This window comes from Phacochoerus africanus, chromosome 11 (genome assembly GCF_016906955.1).
Source record: "Phacochoerus africanus isolate WHEZ1 chromosome 11, ROS_Pafr_v1, whole genome shotgun sequence".
NCBI classification, from domain to species: Eukaryota; Metazoa; Chordata; class Mammalia; order Artiodactyla; family Suidae; genus Phacochoerus; species Phacochoerus africanus.
This window is the reverse complement of record NC_062554.1, coordinates 97,486,799-97,510,357: the sequence shown is the minus strand read 5'-3', so window position 1 is coordinate 97,510,357 and position 23,559 is coordinate 97,486,799. Positions and strand designations below refer to the sequence as shown.

Genomic DNA, 23,559 nt, shown 5'->3' with positions numbered 1-23,559 from the left:
CATCACAAGTTCTGAGATAAGCTTCACTAAAGAAAACTGTGTTTAACCTAGTGATCCCAAGCTTAGGTGATCCTAGATTTCTTTTTTTTTTTTTCCATATAAAACCTATTACAAAGAATATACCAAAAACCATGGAAAGGCATAGGGAAAAGTAGAGACATCAAGAGATTTGCTTCTACCCTGTTGCATTAATAACATCTTGGACTTGGGCCAGTCACTGTTACTTGGGCTTCAGTTTTCTGACTTATACAATGAATGATGTTGGGCCATAGGTGAGGTCCTTTTCCCTTGGGGCATATTAGATTCACCTGGGGAACCTTCTCACCTAGTAAAGCAGTATATCATGGGGGGGGGTGTCTTTTAAAAGAATCTTTCAGTTTATTCTATATCCTCACTTACCCTAAATTAAGAACGCTCAAATCAAAGGATCTAAAAAGTCATTTTCAGCTATGAAAAAATTATAGCCCCTTTTCAATAATTTTAGAATATATCACATTAGTTTTGATAAGCATATCTTTTCTAGAAATCCTATCTATATCCATCTCTAGCAAAATTTAGATATATGAAAATTAAAGGATTAAATACGTGATGGTCACATATATGGATGAACTAGGATTAAGACTGGATACGTACAAATATTTCATTCATTCACTCACTCAAGATTTAATGATAGAGTGGAATAAAGAGGATTTAATAACACATATAAATCCCACTTAATATCTTAACCTTGAGGCAAATTAAATGTCCAACAATAGTAAGACGGTCACAATAATTATGATAGACGCAATTTTATATTGTTATTAAGTAACAGTAATTACATTGGGAGTGCATGTATATGTTGTAGTTTAAAATGCTTTTAGGTTTAAAAGTAGATGTTCAGCATAAAGAAAGAAAAGAAAAAGAGCCAGTATTTTTAGAGAAAAAGAGAGGGAGAGGGAGACATGACGGGAAGAGTACACAGCAAACATTATCAGTACTATCATTGGCTTTACAGTAACAACATTTACCTTTATATGCTTTCTTGTTGTTCCCAAAATAATACCATAAACATGTACTATACTTGCAATTTATAAATATTATTGTTTTAAGTTCCCTCTAGAATGCTATTAAGCATTATTTGATTATTTTACCAAGGTGAAGTTGCTTTTTCCTCTCAATCCTCTCATACTGAAAAATTATGTTTTAAATGTATTTTAATAGAGATTCTTGAACTTTTAAACTGACATGTAAAGGGCTTTTAGGAATAATTTAAAATAAAGTACTTCTCAACTTATATAATCACATACCAAGACTAGCTTTAATGTGCACTTGCTAAATGCATTAAGAAAAAATAATACGGCTGTTCCCTATGCCCTCCCCTTTATTATTGTCTCTATAAATTGAAATAATTGCATGAAAATATTAATTTTCTAAATGTAACTCATTTTCTCAAGCTTATGAAATTATTCTTCCTGATATCTCCATAATCCATCTTCACCTTTCTTTATATATTACGGCATCATACAGCAAAATTAAAATAGAGCGAATATTAAACAAAGAGGAAGTGACTGAGGAAAACTGCTTAACGCATATGGCTTAATGTATTAATTAAAATTTCAAATAAATTCTTCCCTGGGAATTAAGACATCCTTGTCTACCAGATCACATACAAGAAAAAATAAGTTAGCATGTCTCTTTCTAACACTTTTCTCCCAAAACATCTCTTCTGAAGTCTCCAGACTATCCCATATTAATGTGTAGAGACACTGAGCAGGGCAATTCTAAAATGTATTCACGTGCATTTGGTAAAACACAGAAGTGAAACATGGGAAGTATGTTTCTCCTAGTATTCAGCTCAACATAATTTCAGTTATTAAATAATAGATGAGATCACTCAGAGACAGAGGCAACAGCCAATGTTGGATGGGGTCATTCAATTTTACAAGCAGTACACATTAGCAAATTTAATTGGTAAAGTTACAGTGATAAGTCTATGACAGACACAAAAGACTGTGTATTTATCACAAATGAAACACTCAGAATTGATATTTATAATAAAACATTTGTTTTTAATATTTTGCTATCTTTTTCATGGTATTAAAACTGTTTCTGCTAACAGCAAAATGTTCAGAAATTAAAAGTTTACATACTCTACCTAAATTGCAGTAGAAACCAGCTAAATCCAGTGCACAATTCAGACTGAATATGATCACTGAGAAAAGTATGCTCACAATCACAGTATGGCTGCTCTCTTTTATTCTCTGTGTCCCACAACACTGTGAGAAAATTAGTTGATACTAAATTAAGAGCTGAGACCCTGCACAGAAGTATTACAATTGGTATTTCTCTATCACTAGTGAAGGGATTAAATAAAGGGTTCTTGTGTAATGAAACAACTACTTTAGTAACCAGAGGCTACAGACGAGTATATAATTCTCCACTGTGTATATGTGTATATTTTAAAACTTCCACCTCTAAATACATCCTTTTTGCTTTTGCAACTATTTTATAGATATTATTTACAATAGGGCCTTGCAACTTTCACAGGGTTTCACCCTTGATTTTTTGAAAATTTTAGTCTTAGTTGTATTCTCAATATCAAACAAAAATTTGGATACATAATACACATTTAGGCATGATATTATCATCCAATGTAAATAATTACCATGGATGTATTATAGTTAAAAACAGTCTTTCATACAGTAAACAGGCTGAAAAGGTTGTTACACTGCCCTATGGGTATGAAATATGTGGATTAAAAAAATGTTGCCTCTGTAACCACGAGTTCACCTTGGGAATCAGCATTCTGTGGTATTCCAATAGTTAAGGCTGGTTACCAGTTCTGAACTACACACAGAAAAACCTTCTTTTTTAGAGAATCCCTTGCATCAATTTGTAGCAGAGGTTCCTCAAGGCAGCTGCAGTTATCCATGCCCAATTAACAAATACTGAATAGAGAAACAGGTGCTTAGCATTCATCCAGTTGTAGTAGCTCTGGACAGGTTGTGAGGTCAGGCTGAATAGTAAATAATGAATCCAGTTACGATGGCAATAAGAACACTGTTGACTCTCCTGAGTTAATTGGTTTAAGCTGCTATTTTCTTCCTGGAGGATGTTATGTAACTCAGAGATGTATGGCACGGGTGAAAACAATTGAAAAGGAAATGTGAGTTGGATGGCACTGAATAAATGACACTGAGATGGCATTAAGGACTTAAATATAATATGTGTATATTTGCTTTACTGAATCAAAACAATAAGAAAATTAAAATTTTAAATTATGAATTTAATGAATAATATTGTACTTGGAAAAAAATGAGTTCAGCTAATCATAATATGTTTGATGAAAAAAAAGGACTATTTTATGAATTCAGAAGATATCTCCAGTTCTTCAAGTAATAAAAATTATTTAACTCAGATTTACCTTGTGAAAGAAAAATTATGGCATTAATTCTTCAGAGACAATTTTTACTCCATATATTACGAAAAAGTTTTACAGTTAACATGAAAAAAGGTGCTGAGCCTTAGTATAACAACATAAATGACATTAACACAACGAACATAACATTAGCAGTCAGAAGAAACCTGAAGACATAACTTACTTCTTAAAATTACATTCACTGTTAAGTCTCCATATATTCTACTACTAATTATGACATACAAAACAGAAGGACCAGTCTGAAATATGCAGGCTTTGCAGCAGGAGGAACAGTAAACAACCGAAACAATGCAGTAACAGAGAGAGAATCAAGTTAAAAAATATGTAGGGCGGAGTTCCCATCGTGGCACAGTGGTTAATGAATCCAACTAGGAACCATGAGGTTGCGGGTTCGGTCCCCGCCCTTGCTCAGTGGGTTAACGATCCGGCGTTGCCGTGAGCTATGGTGTAGGTTGCAGACGCGGCTCGGATCCCGCGTTGCTGTGGCTCTGGTGTAGGCCGGTGGCTACAGCTCTGATTCGACCCCTAGCCTGGGTACCTCCATATGTGGCCCAAGAAAATGGCAAAAAGACAAAAAAAAAATATGTAGGGGATATTAAAGAAAATATATATGTATTTTTTCTAAATATGATGCAGTGAGTCAGAGATAAGTATAAACATTAAATACATAAAAATGAACTAAATTAAGTCAAAAAGTGATACTAAACACTGCAAAAACTTGTTCATTAAATTTTAAAAGAAAAATATGCATCCCTCAACTAAAATGTATTGAGATTGCTGATGAGGATTATAATAACATTTTTAATAAGCTGGAACAGAATCTCAGGACATTTTCAAAATAAACCAGATGTATTTGTAGTATGCACGATGGATGAATATGTGTGAATCACCTACTGTCCCAGGACTAGGCACACAGTGAGCCTGAGGGTCATCAGAGTCACAATACAACTAAGTGTGATGACAAGAGCTGGGGATGATTTAAACTCCATGAGTAGTTTGAAATTTTCAAATTAGAAAGGGATCAAATACTTTGGAAATATATACATATCTATTTTATGTTTACCTATGTAACTTAAATTTTGTGGAGTAGTGGAGAGGGAATTTTTTCCTACTAAGAGATTATGAAATAGTTTCTTTTCTGTTTCTGTCTTTTGTCTTTTTAGGGCCACACCCACAGCATATGGAGGTTCCCAGGCTAGGGGTCCAACTGGAGCTGCAGCTGCCAGCCTACAGCACAGCCACAGCAACTCAGGATCCAAGCAGAGTCTGAGACCTATACCGTAATTCATGGCAATGTCACATCCTTAATCCCACTGAGCAAGACCAGGCATGGAATCCGTGTCTTCATGGATGGTAGTCGGTTTTGTTAACCACTGAGCCACAACAGGAACTCCTATTTTATGTAAACATATGTAACTTAAATTTTGTGGAGTGGCAAATAGGGTTTCTTCTTTACTAAGAGACTGTGAAATGGTTTCTTGCATATGAAAAGCATGATGTGATTTCAGAGAGTATGAAAGCTCACTATAAACTCACTCCGAGAAACCACATAGTGAAAAATATTATATTATAAAAAGGAAAACATTTAAATGAGGCCTATCTACTTCTAAAAAAACTAAAAGCATGTTTTATATTATGAAGATTAGAGTAGACAATATACTTTTAAAAATACTGACAGGGCAAAAGAGTAAAAAAAAATTTGCAAGGTAGAAAGATCAATTTCCTTTACATATGAGGCAAAGACTAACACCTTACGGCTAATGTACAAAAGCCTGAACTTCAGGATACCAAGATCTCACCATATTTACAAAGAAATGAAAACCTCTCTACCACCCAGAAGTCTCTGCTCTCCGAATGAGCTATTTCCAGACTGACACCTCATCCCTTTCAAGAAAAAGACGATAGTAGCTTTGTATAAAACGTCAAAGGAAGGGGTAAAGATTGGTTTATGTAACTGCTTTGATGTAGTTTGCTTTTGTTTCAATTCTTTCTTGGATAGATTGTGCCAACGTAACTTTGTAATCAAGAATTTTACTACCTTTTATTTTCAGTTATCTTTTAAAAATCAGCATTGTAAATGTAATGATGCTCATCCAATATTCAGAATTCTCTTTATTAAAGACAGAAATTTGTCAACATTTTTATATTTTAAACAGTGTTTAAGGACTTAAGGATGCATAAAAATCTGATCAAGCTTTTCATTTGCTCCATGTTTGCTGTCTTACTCCACTAAAACATAAATGCCCTGACGGCAAGAGATCTCATTGACATCGTTCAATCTAACCCTAATATCTAGCAAATCGCTTAGAATTGTGTCTGCTGGCTGTATTTATAATATTTGTTAGTGAATAAATAAACCTGAAGCCATGTTTCCTAATCCCCAAACATATGCTTTTTCTACTTCATTCTGAAGCAAGAACAAACACTGGAAGCAGTCAGGTGAATGGAGAGATAGCACGTCAGTCATGAATCCAGATGCTCATTCTCATTTCAATTCTGTATGTGCTTGCTGTGCCTCCTCAGATTTTTTTTTTTTTTTTTAAGAAACAGTTAAACAAAATTTGTAAGGTTCTGCCTAACTCTGAAAATTCTAATTCTGAAATCTATCCATTTTTACTTAAAGCAAACAATTTCCAAGTTTGTTTGTTTTAATGCCAAATAACTGCAAGAATATGTAAATGATGGAGGGCCAGCACAAAGCAGCATTTACCAGAGGAGCAATACATTCAGAGCAGAGTTACAGCCATCAATCAGAGAGACAATTTGCAGGTAAACATGGATTAGAACATTAGTTGGGCTTCTGGCCTCAATTTCATAGGTTTTATTCTTTCTGTTATTTCCCTCAAGTATTAGATAATCAATGCGATTTTTGTGAAAGAACTTAAATAAAAATTAATACACCACACGTGAGAATTCATTGACAGGTGGAAGAAAACATGGGAACTTGGAGTTACACCCATTTCTAGTAAATGAAAAAATAATTAAATTTATTAATATGTACTATGTGGAGTGACATGAGCACTCTCTCTCCCTGGCCTTACTGGGTGGGAGTTGGTCCCAAGTCATCTGTCTGTCATACTCTCAGTACCCCACAGAAGATGGGTTGAGAGCTGCCTTCTCATATGCACAGTCACTTTCATGCATTATCCCACACTTCATCTGTATATTCACTTATTAGGTTCTTGTAGTAGGATTTAACCTACTTCAGATGTGCCATAGCTTTAAAAGACTTATGAAATTACTAACGATTGAAGTTGAAATCCTAGTACTGGAAGTTGTATTGAACAAAAAGAAAATGACAGAGATGAAGCTTCTACTCCCAACACTAGCTCTTCTTCAACTTCATTACCAGACAGAAAAGTGATTCAATTAGTTCACCTAACTAGTTAGGCAAAAAAGTTAATATTATTAAGAACGCTATTATAAATATGGATTTATTGATTTATATATACTATCTTGAGGACAATGCCCTGTGTGCACATGGTCTGTTGGGATGTTTCCAGTGGTAATATATAAGTCATCATAACTACAGACATTTAGTAACTAAGTATCTAGAAAAAACTTTACACTTTTTTTTCTGGTGATTTTGAACATCACATGCCACTTAAAACCACTACTTCATAAAATTTTCCTTTATCTTAAAAATTCAGAAGTCTCTTTGGAGATTTCTCAGCATATTACTTCAGTAGTACATATAAAGAATTTGTAGGTAAATATATCGGGAGGAGCATTTTTCAAACTAAGCATGTGCATGTGCGCAAGCAAAAAAAAAGAAAAAGAAAGTTGGAGATAACCATTCAAAACCAACCAGTCCTCATATCTCTGTTTATTCTATGTTGTATATAGAGTGAGTTCACAATGCCCACATAATGCTACCGAATTTCCCAAACTTAATAAATATTCAGCAAGCTCTGAATAAATATACTGTATACTACTTCTGGAAAGAAAAGAATCGGATATGGAATCTAAAAGAGAATTATGCATGCCACTACTTCAAAGCATCTGAGAACCAATATTTTAACTATCCTTGCAAAAGAAGCACACTCCCAAGTGCACAAAGCATTAAAAAAACTATCAAAATAAACTCAAAAATTTTGGAAGAAGGTCCAAAGAATATAAGGTGCTATTCCTAGAAGAAACTGAAAAGAATTTTTCTCCCCAATGAATCCTAGTATGGCTATATTTCATACAGAGGTGCATGCATTAATTTTAAGTTACCCATGGTAACTATCACCAGGAATAATGGATCAGATAAGTGAAGACCTACGTTTTGAAGTCTAAGGATCTTTTTGACTATAGAAACTTTACTTTATCTACTGCAAGTCACTGTGAACTAAAAAACTGTCAATGATGTAGCTGGTTGGATAAATGCAAGATCCATACATCAAAATTAAATATGAACAGAATGATGGATAGTTATAATAAATTAAAACTGTAAATCAAAACCATCTTCAAATATATATACATACATATATATGTCTTTTTAGGGCCACACCAACAGCATATAGAGGTTCCCAGAGGAGAAACTGCCAGCCTATACCATAGCCACAGCAATGTGGGATCCGAGCCACGTCCGTGACCTACACCACAGCTCACTGCAATGCTGAATCCTTAACCCACTGAGCGAGGCCAGGGATCGAACCTGTGTCCTCATGGATACTAGTCAGATTTGTTTCCTCTGAGCTACAACTGGAACTCCCAACGTCAAAATTTTAAATCTTAAATCTTGATTTATAACAGCTCCGTCCCAGGGCCCTCTCCTGGTGCCCATGGCATTGGCAGGGCAGCACAGCACATGGCTCCTGCTGTGCATCACACGGACTGTACTGAATTCAATTCCCTGCACTGGCAACTATCACGTGCCTAAAACTGGACAAGTCTCAAGTCACTAAAGCTCACTAAATTTCATTTGTCTTTTCTGAAAATCATTAAAATAACAGTATGTGCCACAACAGAAGAATGTGAACTTTAAGTGATAACATTACCAATAAGCATTTACTTATGAGTATAGAATAAGTACATATGTTTATTATTATTATTATTATTATAGTCCAATCCAAACATTTAGCATTGAAAATATTTAAACCATTTATTTTAGATACACACACAAAGAAGGCAACTCTGATTAAAGCAGTTACCATAAAGAAGCAATTCATACTCTATCTCTATGCCATCCCATAATTGAGGATTCAACAATAGTCATTAGCAGAACCTGAAATAAAGGTTGCATACTATTAGATAATTTTAAAAAAGGAAAAGAAACAGACTTCGATTCTTTCTTTAGTAATTAAAATAGATTTCATCACAGTTTGATCCATAGCCCTATTAGTTCATTCTAGAAAGCAGACTGATGTATTTCTATAAAATAAAATAAAATCATGAATGATTGGGCTTTTAAGAAGACATTTAGATTTATGTTGGAATTAATTTTAATGTAGACAAGACTGCTAAGAAAATAAATAGCAACATAAATATGCAAGAGAATTCAGCAGACCAGCCAAATGTTCCAGACAGGTAAAATTTTTAACATGATCAATAAAATAAAATGTAGCAAATAAATCAACTCAATTTATCGACATGGGAATTCTGGGTTGAATTTATTTCTTTGGATTTCAATCTGAAACATAGATCTTGGAATTAGATTAACAAGTGTTTGTAATGCTCTGCCTTCTCTTTGCTTGCTTTGGGAATTAAGAAAATAGTGCAGCTTGCTGACACAACTCAAGCTTTCTGGGGAATATGCCTCACTAAATCTTTAGGAAACTTAAGAATTTATTGGGACAAATGTCTCTAAAAACCTAAAAAAGACCCTAAATAAATTTCAAAACTAAAGAGAACTTGTATGTGGAATTTTATCATAATTGTTGCATTATTAAATTTTCTTCTATTTTATTTTGACACTAAATTATCTTTTTAAATCCAATTATAAAACTTAGAGAGATTTAAAGACAAATCTCTGCATTGCGCTCACATTTATTTCTAAATGTTTTTTGACGATTCTATACTGATTCTTATTGTTTTTCATTTTCTGAAGTTTTTCACACAAATGTATGAATGTTCATAACAATAAAATGAAAGGGCTCAAACTTGTGCCCTTTAATTATTGTTAATATATCCACACATTATATATTATCCACACATTATATATAAAAATGTGCTCCATTTGGAGCTGAAAATCACTTCAAATCTATCTGAAATGTATTATATTAATAATAATAATTATTTTTTAATTATTCTCACTGATATTTCTGGGTTGTCTACGATGAAACAGGGAATATTGTAAATGCCACATATATGTTAGCTAATTTATTTTTCACAGTAACGGTATGAAGTAGGTATCACTATTACCTTTATTTTACAGACCAAAAGAGTGAAAAACAGAGAGGCTACATGACTCTGCCCATATTACCCAGCTAGAAAATGTCAGAGCTGGGATTGATATCCAGTCTGTGAACTCCAGAGTATAAGCTTTTCATTATCACACTCTCCTACCAACTCTGTATAACAATGTATACAGTGATTACACATGTTATGTGTATATCCAGGAGTGAAATATTGTATCTCTATCTTAAAATATTTAAGCAAATGACAGATAAAACAACTATGGAGAATCATTTTACTGTTCCTTTTTTTGAACATGTAAAAAATTTTTTTTTCCAAAAAAATCTTACATTGAAACATTACACCATATTAATGCTGTAGTCTCTCTAGAAATGAAATTCAAGGAGTTCCTGTCTTGGCGCAGCGGAAACAAATCCGACTAGGAACTATGAGGTTGCAGGTTCAATCCCTGGCCTTGCTCAGCAGGTTAAGGATCTGGTGTTGCCATGAGCTCTGGCATAGGCTGGCAGCAACAGCTCCGATTAGACCCCTAGCCTCGGAACCTCCATATGCTGTGGGTGTGGCCCTAAAAAGACAAAAGACCAAAAAAAAAAAAAAAAAAAGGAGAAATGAAATTCAGCAACTTATTTATTCAAATTAAATGCAGAATGAGACAAAACTTTAGTATGATGGACTGATATAATAAGCTTGATTTCATGCTTCATACAAAATTACCTTATCAGATCTCATGATGCTTGGAAGCCAAAATCCTGATCCTTCTATTATTTATGATAATAGCCAATAAATATTCTAATACTGCTACTTAATCCCAATTTGGATCAGTTTTGGACATAGGGGAAACTACACTGTCTGTCCGACTTTACTCCTGTCCTCATGACTGAACTGAGGACTAATGAGAGGAAGGGGCACATGGAAAAAGATGAGGAAACGGTGGCCACTGACATTCCCATCCTCTGCAGCCTGCCCTGTTACATGAACAAAGGAAATGAATGTCTATATTAAAAATTAATTCAAACACAGTCCATAATTAAAGCTAGTTCTGTCATTCCTCTCTTAATTTTCATTCCAGCCAATCTTGAAACAAAACCAACATTTTCATTTCCACCATGCTTGAAAAGAGTTTCCTGTTTACTTTGTAAATAGAGCACCCCTTTAAAAAGTGAATACCTCTTCACAAATGCTGTGTAAGTAATAGGAGTACTGAAACACACAAACACCTACTCAATTTAACAAGCATTATCTCAACAATTACTCAAAATCATTAAAGAGAAACAGAGTAAGATTTTTATCTCCAGATGATGAAAATTAAATAGAAAAGATCATCCCTTTATAAAAATACAATAGATAACAACTAAAGATAAATAACAATCCCCCCCAAAATACTATAGAATAAGATATTATACCATTAAAACCAGAATTGTTTAACAAATTATTTAGGGAACTCAAGAGGAAGGTTATACCCTTTTCCACTCAGGAAAAACAAGGCAGGCTTCAAGAGGAGGTAGTATGTGAATTATTTTCTAAAGAATACTTAGCATTTGATTGGAAAAAAATTGTATGATACCATAACTAAGTAATTAGAGAAGAAAATACGTTAACGTTAACTAGCACAAGGGAATGATCAAGTTAAATTTCTAGCACAGCTATATATCTTCTATCTTTCATGAGAATTATGGCTTACCAAACAATTTAGCCCAATTATACTTGGATTTTTAAGTTGTAAGGTGAAAATACATTTAAATGAACACAGTCATAATTTTAAAATCATATTATACAATCCAAAGAGACATTAATTTTACTACTGATTTTAGTTACAGCTTTAGGTAAATCTGGCTGTCACCAAGTATTTATTTTTATATCCAAAAGGTGAATATAAACAGCATTCATCTAAGTAGAATAAAATAGATATTATAAAATCCTCTAGAGGAATTTTTAAATCAAAGTCCTTCAAAAGCTTACAACCTGACAGCTCCCCACAAAGTGACTAATTCAGATGCAGCTGATAGAAAGTTACACTCCAAAGAAATAATTGATCACCTTTAAGTGCTTGTTTTACCTTTAAGTCAGGCCATGTATCATCATTACAATGAACAAAATCAATAGATTATACTTGAACACATCATTCTTTATATTCAAATGTTAGCTTGGTGATGGACCAGAATAATAGGAATCAGGAGATTCCAAGTTTAATCCAAAATAAACTAAAGTTAGGAACTTCTTCATACGATTTACTGTTACTATGAAAGCTACCTCTTCTTCATTCCCATTTGCTCCTATTGTATATGTCCTCCTGCCCTCACCTTCCCTTAAATGTTGATGTGCTGAGGATTCTATCCTGTACTACCTTAAGGAATAATTGTATTTTATTTCATTTTATTTTAATTGTGGGTAGATATATGATGTAGATGGAATAAGACAATAAGGAGTAGTGGAATTTATGACAAGCTGGAGAATGTATCACATCCAAAGGCAATTAAACCCACTTTGGTTTTGTGTCAGAACCAAAATATACCTGTAGTTAAATCTGGCCTTCCTATTTATACAGCTTCACCCTTGCAGGGGAAATTTCAGCCCACTGTTTCAAACTCTACTCATAAGCTAGACATATAACATTTGTAGAAAATAGAAAATTTATTGGAATCTCAGATAATATAATATTTATATCTTCATTCAAACATATGAAGACAAATTTATTAATTGACAACACTGTCTCAATATTTAGTATTCCACTTAGTTAAGACATTAAATATTAATGTGTGAGATGCTATCTACATTATATAATCTCTAATCACCAGTTTTTTAATAATGGATATGCCTTTGTGGAATTTGAGCAATAAAAACATACAACCATGCTGGTATACAGGAAAGTACAACAGAGAACAGTGACTGTGACCCAATTCAAATTAAAACAGGATGTCATTATGATTATATGACCATTTGATATATAAAATACTAAGCACTACATAGATAAAGGTGGAATATAGTAACCAATTAAACCCAACCATACACTGCAAAACTTTTGGTAAGGTGAATAAATTTTATCATCCATGTAAGTCCAGCTTTATCTGATAAGCAACAATATTTAAAAAAAAAAAAAGTGTAACCACTAAAATCCTAAAGTGAGTATCAAAGTGCAACATTTACTTACATTTCTTAACTTTCATTCTATAATAGTAAATCTCCCTCTTCTCTCTTTTGTAATGGAATCCTATATTTCATTTGGATACATGCCTATCCAGAGGAAAAGAAAATTATACTCCATATCTTCTTGTAACTAGGCAAGACCAGTCACTAAATTGTGGACAATGGGGACAGGTAGAAGTGACGTGCATGATTTTCAGAACATGCCCTTAAAGGCAAAGGTTATGTCCTTTAGTAACATCTGCCTCCTTCCTGAAGTACAGATGCAAAAATCATTGTAGATACTGGAGAACCCATGTTGGGCCACAACATGGAACAGTTATAGTGAGGAGAGCAAAAACCATGCGATAAGGATCCTGGGCCTTGATGATGAAGAGATGCTATATTAGGCCTTGTGCACAGAACATGACATCAAAGAGGAATGACCTTTTGTCATGTCTTAGCACTTTAAGTCTCTCTCTAGAAGCCAAACCAATATCCTAATCATAAAACATGGTTCATTTTTATTTAATACCTATGGCTTTACAGAGCAATAGTATTAAGCTATCTAAAGCACTCTGAACTTCCCCAATATAAAGTTTAGTGATAATGTAAAATGTATTATCTTATTGTTCTTCACAAATTTGCAAAAAATTTACATGAAGTAGTCCAACTCCAGCAAACCTGACAATGTTAGCAGGCTTTCAAGAATATGCAGAATTAAAATCAAATGTACGGATCACCAAGTCAACTGTAGCATGTATTAAATGAGAAAGAACAGTGTGAATTTAAGTAAGTTTTAATGCCCTTGACTACAATTTTAAGGCTGGACTGGAGCATGAATCCAATTAAACCTGCTAGGTCAGCTGGTCTTTAACACCAATCACCCTAGTATAACTAAGTTTACCCTGGAATTAATGTAAAACTTAAAATACTTACATCGAGATCATCCTTTGCATTGTAGTAGACAACTTCATTGCTCTATAAAAAAGAAAAGAAGAACACTTTACTGATTTGAGTAAAAGCATGAAAACATACTGGATCAAACAGTGAATGTATTTTATTCATATTTTAAATAATAAACCTCTCATAGTATTCCTTTTAAAATATATCCCACAAAGATCCATAAAGATTAGGCAATATTTTCTAGCAACATATTAAAACACTATGTCAGTCATATTAGAAAAGTACATCTTGCATTGAGGAAAAATATCTCAGTATAGGTCTGATAAAATCTGTCAAGAAAAAAATTTTTAAATTTAATTCAAATAAGTTATACACACACACACCCTTAAAACAAGAAATGATAAATAGGATAATTCAAGAAAAGTGTATAAGTGGGTTATTAAGACTTTGGTGAAACCAGTCACTTTTAAAAATTTTTATATAGAGTGTTGAAATTATTCTTTTTGTTTAAATCTGCTTTTAATTAATTAATTATTTATTTATGGTGGCATGTGGAATTTCCTGGGCCAGGGATTGAACTTATGCCATAGTTGCAACCTATGCCACAGATGTGGAAATAACAGATCTTAACCCACTGTGCCAAAATGTGTGACTGGGTCACCTCGCTGAGCAGAAAACCGACAGAACACTGTAAATCAGCTATAAAGGAAAAAATAAAAACCATTATTAAAAAATGGAACTTCCTGAAACTATTCTTGAAGAGAGGTATATCTGCACAATACTGACAGGCATTTCTTCGTGAGATTAAGATAAGGAATTAACAGTATCTGTGAATTTAGATAGCAAAAAATATAACTCAACAAACTAATGTTTTCTCATTATACCAAAGCAGCAAATGAGTGTTGACTTTTCAAGCGTAAATGAATGTGTACATTTCTGATAGCCAGCAATGTTGCTGAAGGATGACATAAATTAAATTCTAGACCTAAATTGTGTTACAAAGGGAAAAATGGAAAGAATGGATTAAACAATTATCAAGGAATTTTAAATTCCTATTCTGTTTATGAATCTGGTTCTAGGCAATATAAAAATAATACACATACAATGATTTCTTTTTTCTTTCCTCCCCTCCTGAGGGGGGGATACAAGATACATACTATCCATCTTCTGTAAGTCTTTAGTAGGAACTTAAGCACCACATAAAAGTGCATTTTTCTATGTCTCTTAAACACTTATAGACAAGGACACTCTAAAATTTTAATAAAAGGAAACAAATTTTTTTAAAAAAATTACTTGGGAAAAATAGACTAAATTATGTTCCAAAGAAGATCACTAGTTCTTGAAAATACAATCAATGTTACACAGGCAAAAGTATTCTATGGTCATGATTTTATAATAAACAATAAAGTTAAATTGTGTTTCAGCAGGAATTCACTCAGCCTCAGTGTATGAATGTACATTACAAATCTCCAAGAGAAAAAGAGATCTTATTTTGTTTCCATTTTTTTTGTCACAGATTCTGCCTCCCTTTTTTTTGATTTTGTTTCCATTTTTTTTGTCACAGATTCTGCCTCCCTTTTTTGATTTGAGAAGATCAGTAAAATATGTCTCTCTGAAGACCAAATAACTAAAACCAAAAACTACATAGATAAATATGATTTGTAATACTGAATCAAACCCAGGAGTTTCAGTTTATTTCATTTGACTCCTTAGAACTTTTAAAATTATCATTTGATTGATTTTTTAAAAAGAACCAAGTAGCTAGAGAATTTTCACATAAAAGTTCTAATTCCTAGAACATTTCTTATAGCATTAGTTTTGTAAGAGTTAAAATACAAAATCAGAACTTATTACATAAACAAAGCAAGAGAATCTTCTCAAATCCCCTGAAACTCAAATCCAATTACTAGTTTATTGATCCCTCATAGAACCCTGTAATTTATATCTAGGAGACAATTTTTAATTCAGAATGTGGATTCCATCCAAAGTTAAAGCACTGAATAAGATAACTTTCATTTTAGATATTACATCTACCAGCGGATTGCTTATACTTACAAAATGGAAATGTGTGGAAAACAAGGTAAAATTGCATTAAATTTGAAGCACTTCAGCATTTCAACATTCATTCAATACCTATTTGTTTATGCTGCTGTGCCAAGAGAGACACAAAGTAAGTTAAACCTACCTACCCCATTCTCTTGGTAAAATAACACATCAGATAATTATATAAAATACCCCATTTGTCTAGGATCACACTTGGCCCACAGTGCTAGAGCTAATGGACTAAACTGATTGTGTGTGACATATAGTCAGATTAACAAATAAAGAAAATTTATTTATTAAATCTAAGATGAAGTATATTTATAGAGTGTCAAAAGAGGGTAAAGGATGATAAAGAAATGCTAGTTTTGGAGTTCCCAACCTGGCGCAGTGGAAACAAACCTGACTAGGAACCACAAGATGGCAGATTCAATCCCTGGCCTCACTCAGTGGGTTAAGGATCTGGTGTTGCTGTGAGCTGTGGTATAGGTTGCAGACTCGGCTCGGATCCTGCCTTGCTGTGATTCAACACCTAGCCTGGAACCTCCATATGCTGCGGCTGCAGCTCTAGAAAGTAAAAAATGAAAATTAAAAAAGAAAATTAAAAAAAGAAATGCTAGTTTTAAGTATTGTGATTCTGTTAAGATAAACTGTGCTTGAAGTTAAAATATAATTTAAAATGGGAGAAATTTAAGTTTGAGAATTTCCAAACATTTTTCCTTACTGTATTATATTGTATCTAAAACCCTCATTCTCCTCTTCTCTTGGCAGCTCTATAGTGCTTCTAAAACTGTTACTGAAAATGGGTAATGCTAATTTTATTTAATTTTTATGCCTTTACGCAAAATTTCCTGGACTTTGGAATACGTAGAATTCCAAAACCTAGCCTTTTTTTAAAGCAAAGTGAAAATATACCAGTCCACAAAATAATACTACTCACCAAAATTGGTACTTCTCGTAACTAGGTATTTTATATTTCTAGTTTTAAGAAACGCTTTCTTTTCATAATGCCCACTTCTTATGTGGTCAAAATATAAATGCAAAAGAAAACAAAGGTATGTCTTTTTTAAACAGAAAAAACAACATAACTAGGAGGCACTTAATCAAACACATGTGCTTAGACAGGTGGTCATGCTTCAGTAAGAGAACAAAGGTCTTGGTGGAATGCACAACTAATTATATGCACTGTCTTAAAATTTCTTCTCGTACAGTAGATATGAAATTACTTGTAACTCAAAAGCTTTTTTTAACCTCTTATTTCATAAATACACTTTTCTTTCTCAAACCTCAAACTTTGCACTGACAGCACGCACACATTTCATTATTACCTTATTTTATCTACCTGAAGAGCCAAATTGATGAAATTTAGTAAAAATAAAGCTCTGTAGGGCATCAGAATTGGGGCAACTCTAACTATGCATTTAATATGTCAATGCAGTCCACCTATATGGCAGTATGACACTAAAACAAATGGCAAACATTCATAGGACATTTAATTTATGTAATTATATAGAAATATTTTTTGGTCTCAGTTCATTATACTTTCTTATGGAAAAGTGATTTCCTTTACTGTGGCTTTTGTTTATATAGTTTCAGATTCATCTGGTTCAGAAATAATTTTAAATGTAAGCTTGAGAAAAGTCATAACTTGGGGGGGTCATAATTCTCTTTCCCATCATATTTATTTATAGCTATCTCCTCTGCTTTATAAAAATACATATTAGCTCTGTAATATAAAATATATATTCATATGTGTACAGCTTTGTTAAACCAAATCAGTCTGAAGTCAAATCACTGAAATCACTGAATCACTGAAATATATTCAGAAACAATCTAAGTGCATTGAGTTAAAGGACAGTTCTCAGGAATAAAGGACAATTTACATTGAATCAGCCCAGTTTTTTTAGGTACTGATATTTTTATAGTAATGAATATTGGTAAAAATGAACCCTGCACTAAAAGATTATTAGGGGAGGAAATTGTATAAGAACAGAGAAATGGCCTGAGGGACCAGAATTAGAGGAGAAGAGTCAAGATTGTAAGCTAAATTTCTTCTCCCTTTATTCTACCCTCCATTCCACCTAGACTTGATACAGGGAGATTTTGGGGCTTCACGACCAACAGAGGGAGCCACGCTCCACTATTTAACAACACTCTGGCGACCTCACATGGTGTTAAGTGTTGGAAAAACATAGGTAAGGACTATCTACACCATGCCCTAAGAGGCAAGTGGTGGTTCTCCTGATTCTCCTGTAACAAGACGTGGAGGCAGCTGGTACAGCTGCTCCAATCTGCTCCAGCTGAAGAGTATTTCTTATTATCCTTGGATGGTATTATCCTTGGATGGTATGACCACAGAAACCAAAACTTCCTCAGGTTTCAAAATAGGTGAGAGTTAAGAATTTTAGTTATTTGAGACACTCCTCCTCTGTTGATCAATTCAAACATGTGTATTTACAAGACAGAGTGAGTGTGTGTGTGTGTGTGTGTGTGTGTGTGTGTGTATGTGCTTCTTTCTCAAACTCAAAATTCCCTCAGTTTCTTTTCTAGAAAGTACACATCAGTTATATCAGTATCATTTAAGACTTAAAACTGTGGTATATAAACTAATAAAACTATGGCATAAATGACAGAATTGAGTCATCTTGTTTCCCTAGCATCCTTCTGGCTAAACATTTTCATGCAAATTACTAAACAACATCATCTCAAAAGGTATTTCACACCCAAATATAGAGGTTTTCAGTGGATTTCAGTGCATTATGTGCAGTATGATAGGAAAAAAGCCAACGACAGCCTCAAACTAGATTCACAGATTAGTTAAACCTTTAGAGGACTATTTTTCATAACTTAAGCACCACCAGATGACAAGAACAAATTGTTTCATTTCTGACTTATAACCAAGTAGTTTATTTATTATCTCCTTGAAACAAGTTTACCCAAATGGTTCAGGCTAATATAATACCGCTATTTACTGAAATTTAAAACATCCCCTACCAAGTTGAGAGATAAATGACCTTAGTTTTCCAGTTTCTACTGAGAGTCAAAAATTAAATCTGGACAAAATAGACCATTCCATCTTAGAAATGTATATTGTGAGTGACAGTCCCTTGCATGTCACTTCCTATCAATCAAGCCTCTGATGAATAGTTTATATGAAAAACTGAAGCATAAGTACTAAGCTTCAACATGGGACAAAGATGTTGCCAAGGTAAGATTTAATCATTACAAATGAAAATTAGGATTTTATAGCCAAAATCTGAAATTTATGACACATTCAGAACTCCAATATATATTAACTTCCCGTACAATTTACTAATTCTTTTTTCTTGGTTATCCACTTGACTCTGTATATGTTCCATACAACCTGACAAATTTTGGGCAACTCTATTGTCTGCTGAAGACACTTAAAAAAAATTCTAATCCTTACTGTCATTTTGTCGTTTGTTATTTCCAAACATAAAGTCAATAGAATGAACACTAAGGATACTCTTTATTATAAGTGACATTGTGTTAATGATTCCTACCAACCAATATCCACACTGTTTAGCTCGAATCATCTGAAATTCAAATTTTTTGACTAATACATCTTTGTAAAAATTTGGCCTGGTAATCATACGCACATTGCTATGGCTTATGCCCAAGTCAACACTGGTGTATGAGATGAGATAACCAGTAACAGTAACAGTGTATGAATAAAACAACTTAGCAAAGTGTGTGGGGCAGCGGAGGGTTGTGTAGTACACCCATCTTTATGTTCGGGTGGGAGTATGGATTTAAACGAATGTTTCCAAAGACAGCTAAGAGAGCTGAAGCAGTAAAGGCACTGGTTCTTGAGAAAGGTAATTTTGGTTTTTTTTTGTTTTTTTTTTGTCATTATATCTGTTTAGGATTTGGAATGCATGAAAATGTTATTTATGAACATAAAAAAGGAAAATAAAGATGGGCACAGGTCCATTTAGAGATCACTGTTAGCAGATTATTGGACTGAAGGCGTGTGGTAAATCTACATTCATTATTATGTGACAAGAGACAGCAAAGAAGATAATTGATGTAACGTGATGAGCACAGTGCCTTATGTGCCCCCTATATGTTATCAACTATCATTTTATATATTGAAAAAGAAAAATCAGGAATATCCATAGAATTTATGTTTTAGCTTTGTCTGATATTTACATATGAATTATAGGAAAATATGTTTATATTCTTAGATCAGTTAGTATCCTATGAGTCTGTTTAATTCGTGTAAAATCCTTTCTTCAAAGAGTCCAGATAGCAGAGTGGAGAAGAAATGGTATTACTAGCTGCTATTGCTATTTTTAATCGGATAAATTAAATGTGATCATTTATAAGAAAGTCTAGTACAAATGGTAATTAAATGTTGGTTCTATTTGCAACCTGTCCATTAAATGTGTTGCTATGCTCCAGACTTCACTGTGATTTTAAGCACTTTCCAACACACATCTCCCTTATGCAGTAATTCCCATCCACTCCTGCCTAGGAAAAACACTATACTAAATTCAAATTTTGATTGTACATCCTAACATCCAATCTGTGGAATCTTGTTGGTGAAAATTACACAAGTAGTCCTCACATAGAATAAGCCTAAGGTTCTATGTTTTACAACTATAGTAAATGTGGATTTGCTTTGGTAATTTTTTCTTTAAATTCAGAAACTCTTAAGATCTTTGGGAAACTGTTCTTAGTTCATGTATAAAGAAAAACCATTTTAATATTTTTCTAAGCTTCTCTAATAAACTAAAGGTCAAAAATATCTTCGTGTCAAGTTTTGACTTTATGAGTAATATATCAACAAGTAATTACCATTTCTATCAATTACTTTACAGCTCACTAGCCTTTAGAAATTGGTTGCATAATACATCAAATGACTATATAAATTTTGGTTATATGCTGGAATATCACAGTTCCTATCAAAGAATATGAAAGTATTATACTACTGCTAAGGTATCATTCAATGATCAATGATTATAATGGAAATAAAAAGGTAATCTATTCCTTCTCTGAGCTCTCAGAGAAATAAATACGTATTGAGTTTTGAAAATATGCCAAGCCCTATGCTACAAACCTAAATATATATGCTTTTTTGAGAACCTGATTATTAAAACTAAACCAGTAAGATATTATCAATCTTGATTCTACAGATTCAAAAGCAGATTCACAGAAGTGTTCTTATCCCTATCAAGTACTTACTCCTCCCATGTACTGATGATCTACTTCTTGGAGACAGTGAATTCCTTATATATTCAACATTCACCTAATAATAAAGAGAATGTCTAATAATCTCTGATACACATTCATTTGTCTTATTTGTTCTTTTAATTCTGCCTTCTCATTTGTTTGAAAAAGTGAATTTAATTGAATACTCATTTCTTTAGCTTACTGGAAGAAGAAAAGACTGGAAATTTATTTTGACCTTTTAAAAAAAGCTTCTATTAATTTCATCAAATACCATTTTATAATTATTCATCAGGTAATTGCCACTATATACTGGTCATACAGTTTTTGTTTTTACTGTTGCCATTTTGGTGCTTGTAAACTGACGAATTACTTAATACCTGGCCCAACATTTAACCAATCAATAAGCAGAGCCATCTAAGAAGCAAAAGAAAATAAACCACGTTGTCCTTACTGTGTTCAATGCCCTAATTACAAATATACTTCAAATACTCCAGCTCCAAGTTATACATATTATGAGGATGGTGAAACAATTGGAAGTGTCATCACAGATCAAAGAAATATTTGTAATAATCACCAAATGAAATGTTCATTACTTCTACATAAAAAGTAATTTTTAAAAAGGCAATAAAATAAAATTATTTTGAGTGGAGACACTGTTCTTTTATGTCTATATTCAATACTAGTATCTCAAATGTATGAACTACCACTGAATGGATAAATATATAAACAACTCAAATTTATAAGAAACTATTTGAAAGTCTACAGTAAAAATAACACACATATATATACATGCATGCCAAGAGCACACACATGCACACACACAAAAAATGCATTAGAGTAGAGAAAAGGCACATAGTTTTTAGAAAGCTTCAAGTAAGTTAAAACACACACTTTCACTCATAAGAAATCAAGAAAGAATTCCAAGTGGACTACAATTTCAAAGTTCATGTTCGTGAACTTCAGAGGAAATCAATTCCTATTAAACATTAATAGCTACAGCAATTTATTTCTTCATCTGATAAACTTTAATAAGAATCTTCTGGAAGCTTTTTTTAGTGTTCCAAAAGATATTGATAAATTTATTATTTACACTTTAGAGTAAAAGCCAAAGTGGGATATAAGAAGATAAACATGTTATTTTTTTTTTCCACCAAGTCTCCCAGGAAACTCAGTCCAGAACTGGACAAAAACACTTATAATGCTGAGGACCTTGCTTTAATATCCTTTACTCTGTGATTCCACTGAAGCTTGGAGTAAAATCAACTAAAAATCCACCAAAACATTAAAAATTAATCCACCAAAATACTACATTTTATATGCTTCTTCCTACTGATTTATACAAATCATCGATTTCCTTGACTCTTGATCAAAGTTAATAGCACTTGATCATAACAATGTATGATGTCCTAGCAACAGAGTCGTGTTAATTTTTCCAAAGGTAATATTGGCACTGCCTTTCCAAATTACTCATTATCAACTTCATAAAATTATCATACTAAAGCAAAATATACAGATTTACACTATGACCAATGAATTATTGAGTATAAAATAATTTGGATAAAATAAGACATTGGAAGAGCATTAATTTGGTAATCACTAAATCTATTTCCTTTACCTTCCATTGATTTGAGGGGCTATGTAGGATAAGGCAGAAAGAGGAGAAGAAGAGATTATTTATTATGTGTCCATTATGGGATAGAAATTCCATTTATTATATCATTTAAACCTTACAAAATTCCTTGGGTATAAAATAGGAGATATCTTCTTGAAAATAATAAATTGATAAAAGTCTAAACTTGTATTACAGTATTACATTGCTGATTGGATTTCTTACCACTCTCTCACACCATTCCAACTCCCCACTACTTCCATATGGTGAAAATTTTGGCTAATAAAAATATATCACTATTTAGCCTGGATACTGTATTTGGTTTAAGTATCTATGAGGCAATATTCTTAAAAGCCAGGCAGTTTGTTAAACTGAGAGATTTATAAACTTCAAAAATGGATAACTTTATATAGAAAGACAAAATCAGGAAGTCTAAACAATGAGGCATAGTTAGAAGGAACTCAGGATATGGAATAAAGGATGTCCCTTCCCCTTAGGAAAAGGATTGTTGAGAATTCCTCAGTTTTTTGGTTGAGCAAAGAAAAGCTAAAGGAGAGAGCTAAGAGTGAAATATATATGAGCTGGCTCCTCTTCTAGGTAGAAAACATGGTAGAGGATGTATTTGGGAGAAACTCTAGAGCAGAATGGAATGTGCCACCCTTCCTATTTGAGGCTCTGGAATAAATTTTTTGCACACCTAAAATACATGCAGAAAGCTTTCTTCTTTATTGTGGAAAACTTCCTCAGCTTTCCCACTTCAAGTCAAAGTTAAGTATCTCTGCTAATACCTTTTGCAGTACATTCTGATATTTTCCTCCTCCATAAATCAGGGAGAACAGTAGCTACCTTACTGCTTTGTTGCATGGAATTAATGAGAGAAAGCCTGATCCAAAAATCAGCTTAAACCCCTTCCTCATGCCTTACTTTT

General features: G+C 33.1%; 1 protein-coding gene across 4 annotated transcripts in view; it reads right to left on the bottom strand.

Moving 5' to 3' along the window:
* CACNA2D1 (calcium voltage-gated channel auxiliary subunit alpha2delta 1) overlaps nt 1–23,559 on the bottom strand; it is a 482,485-nt gene that overhangs the window by 196,842 nt on the left and 262,084 nt on the right. For all 4 annotated transcript variants that reach the window (XM_047752036.1, XM_047752039.1, XM_047752037.1 and 1 more), the window contains exon 5: nt 13,820–13,861. In XM_047752036.1, coding sequence (XP_047607992.1) covers nt 13,820–13,861 — 42 coding nt within the window. The remainder of the gene's footprint in view (nt 1–13,819; nt 13,862–23,559) is intronic.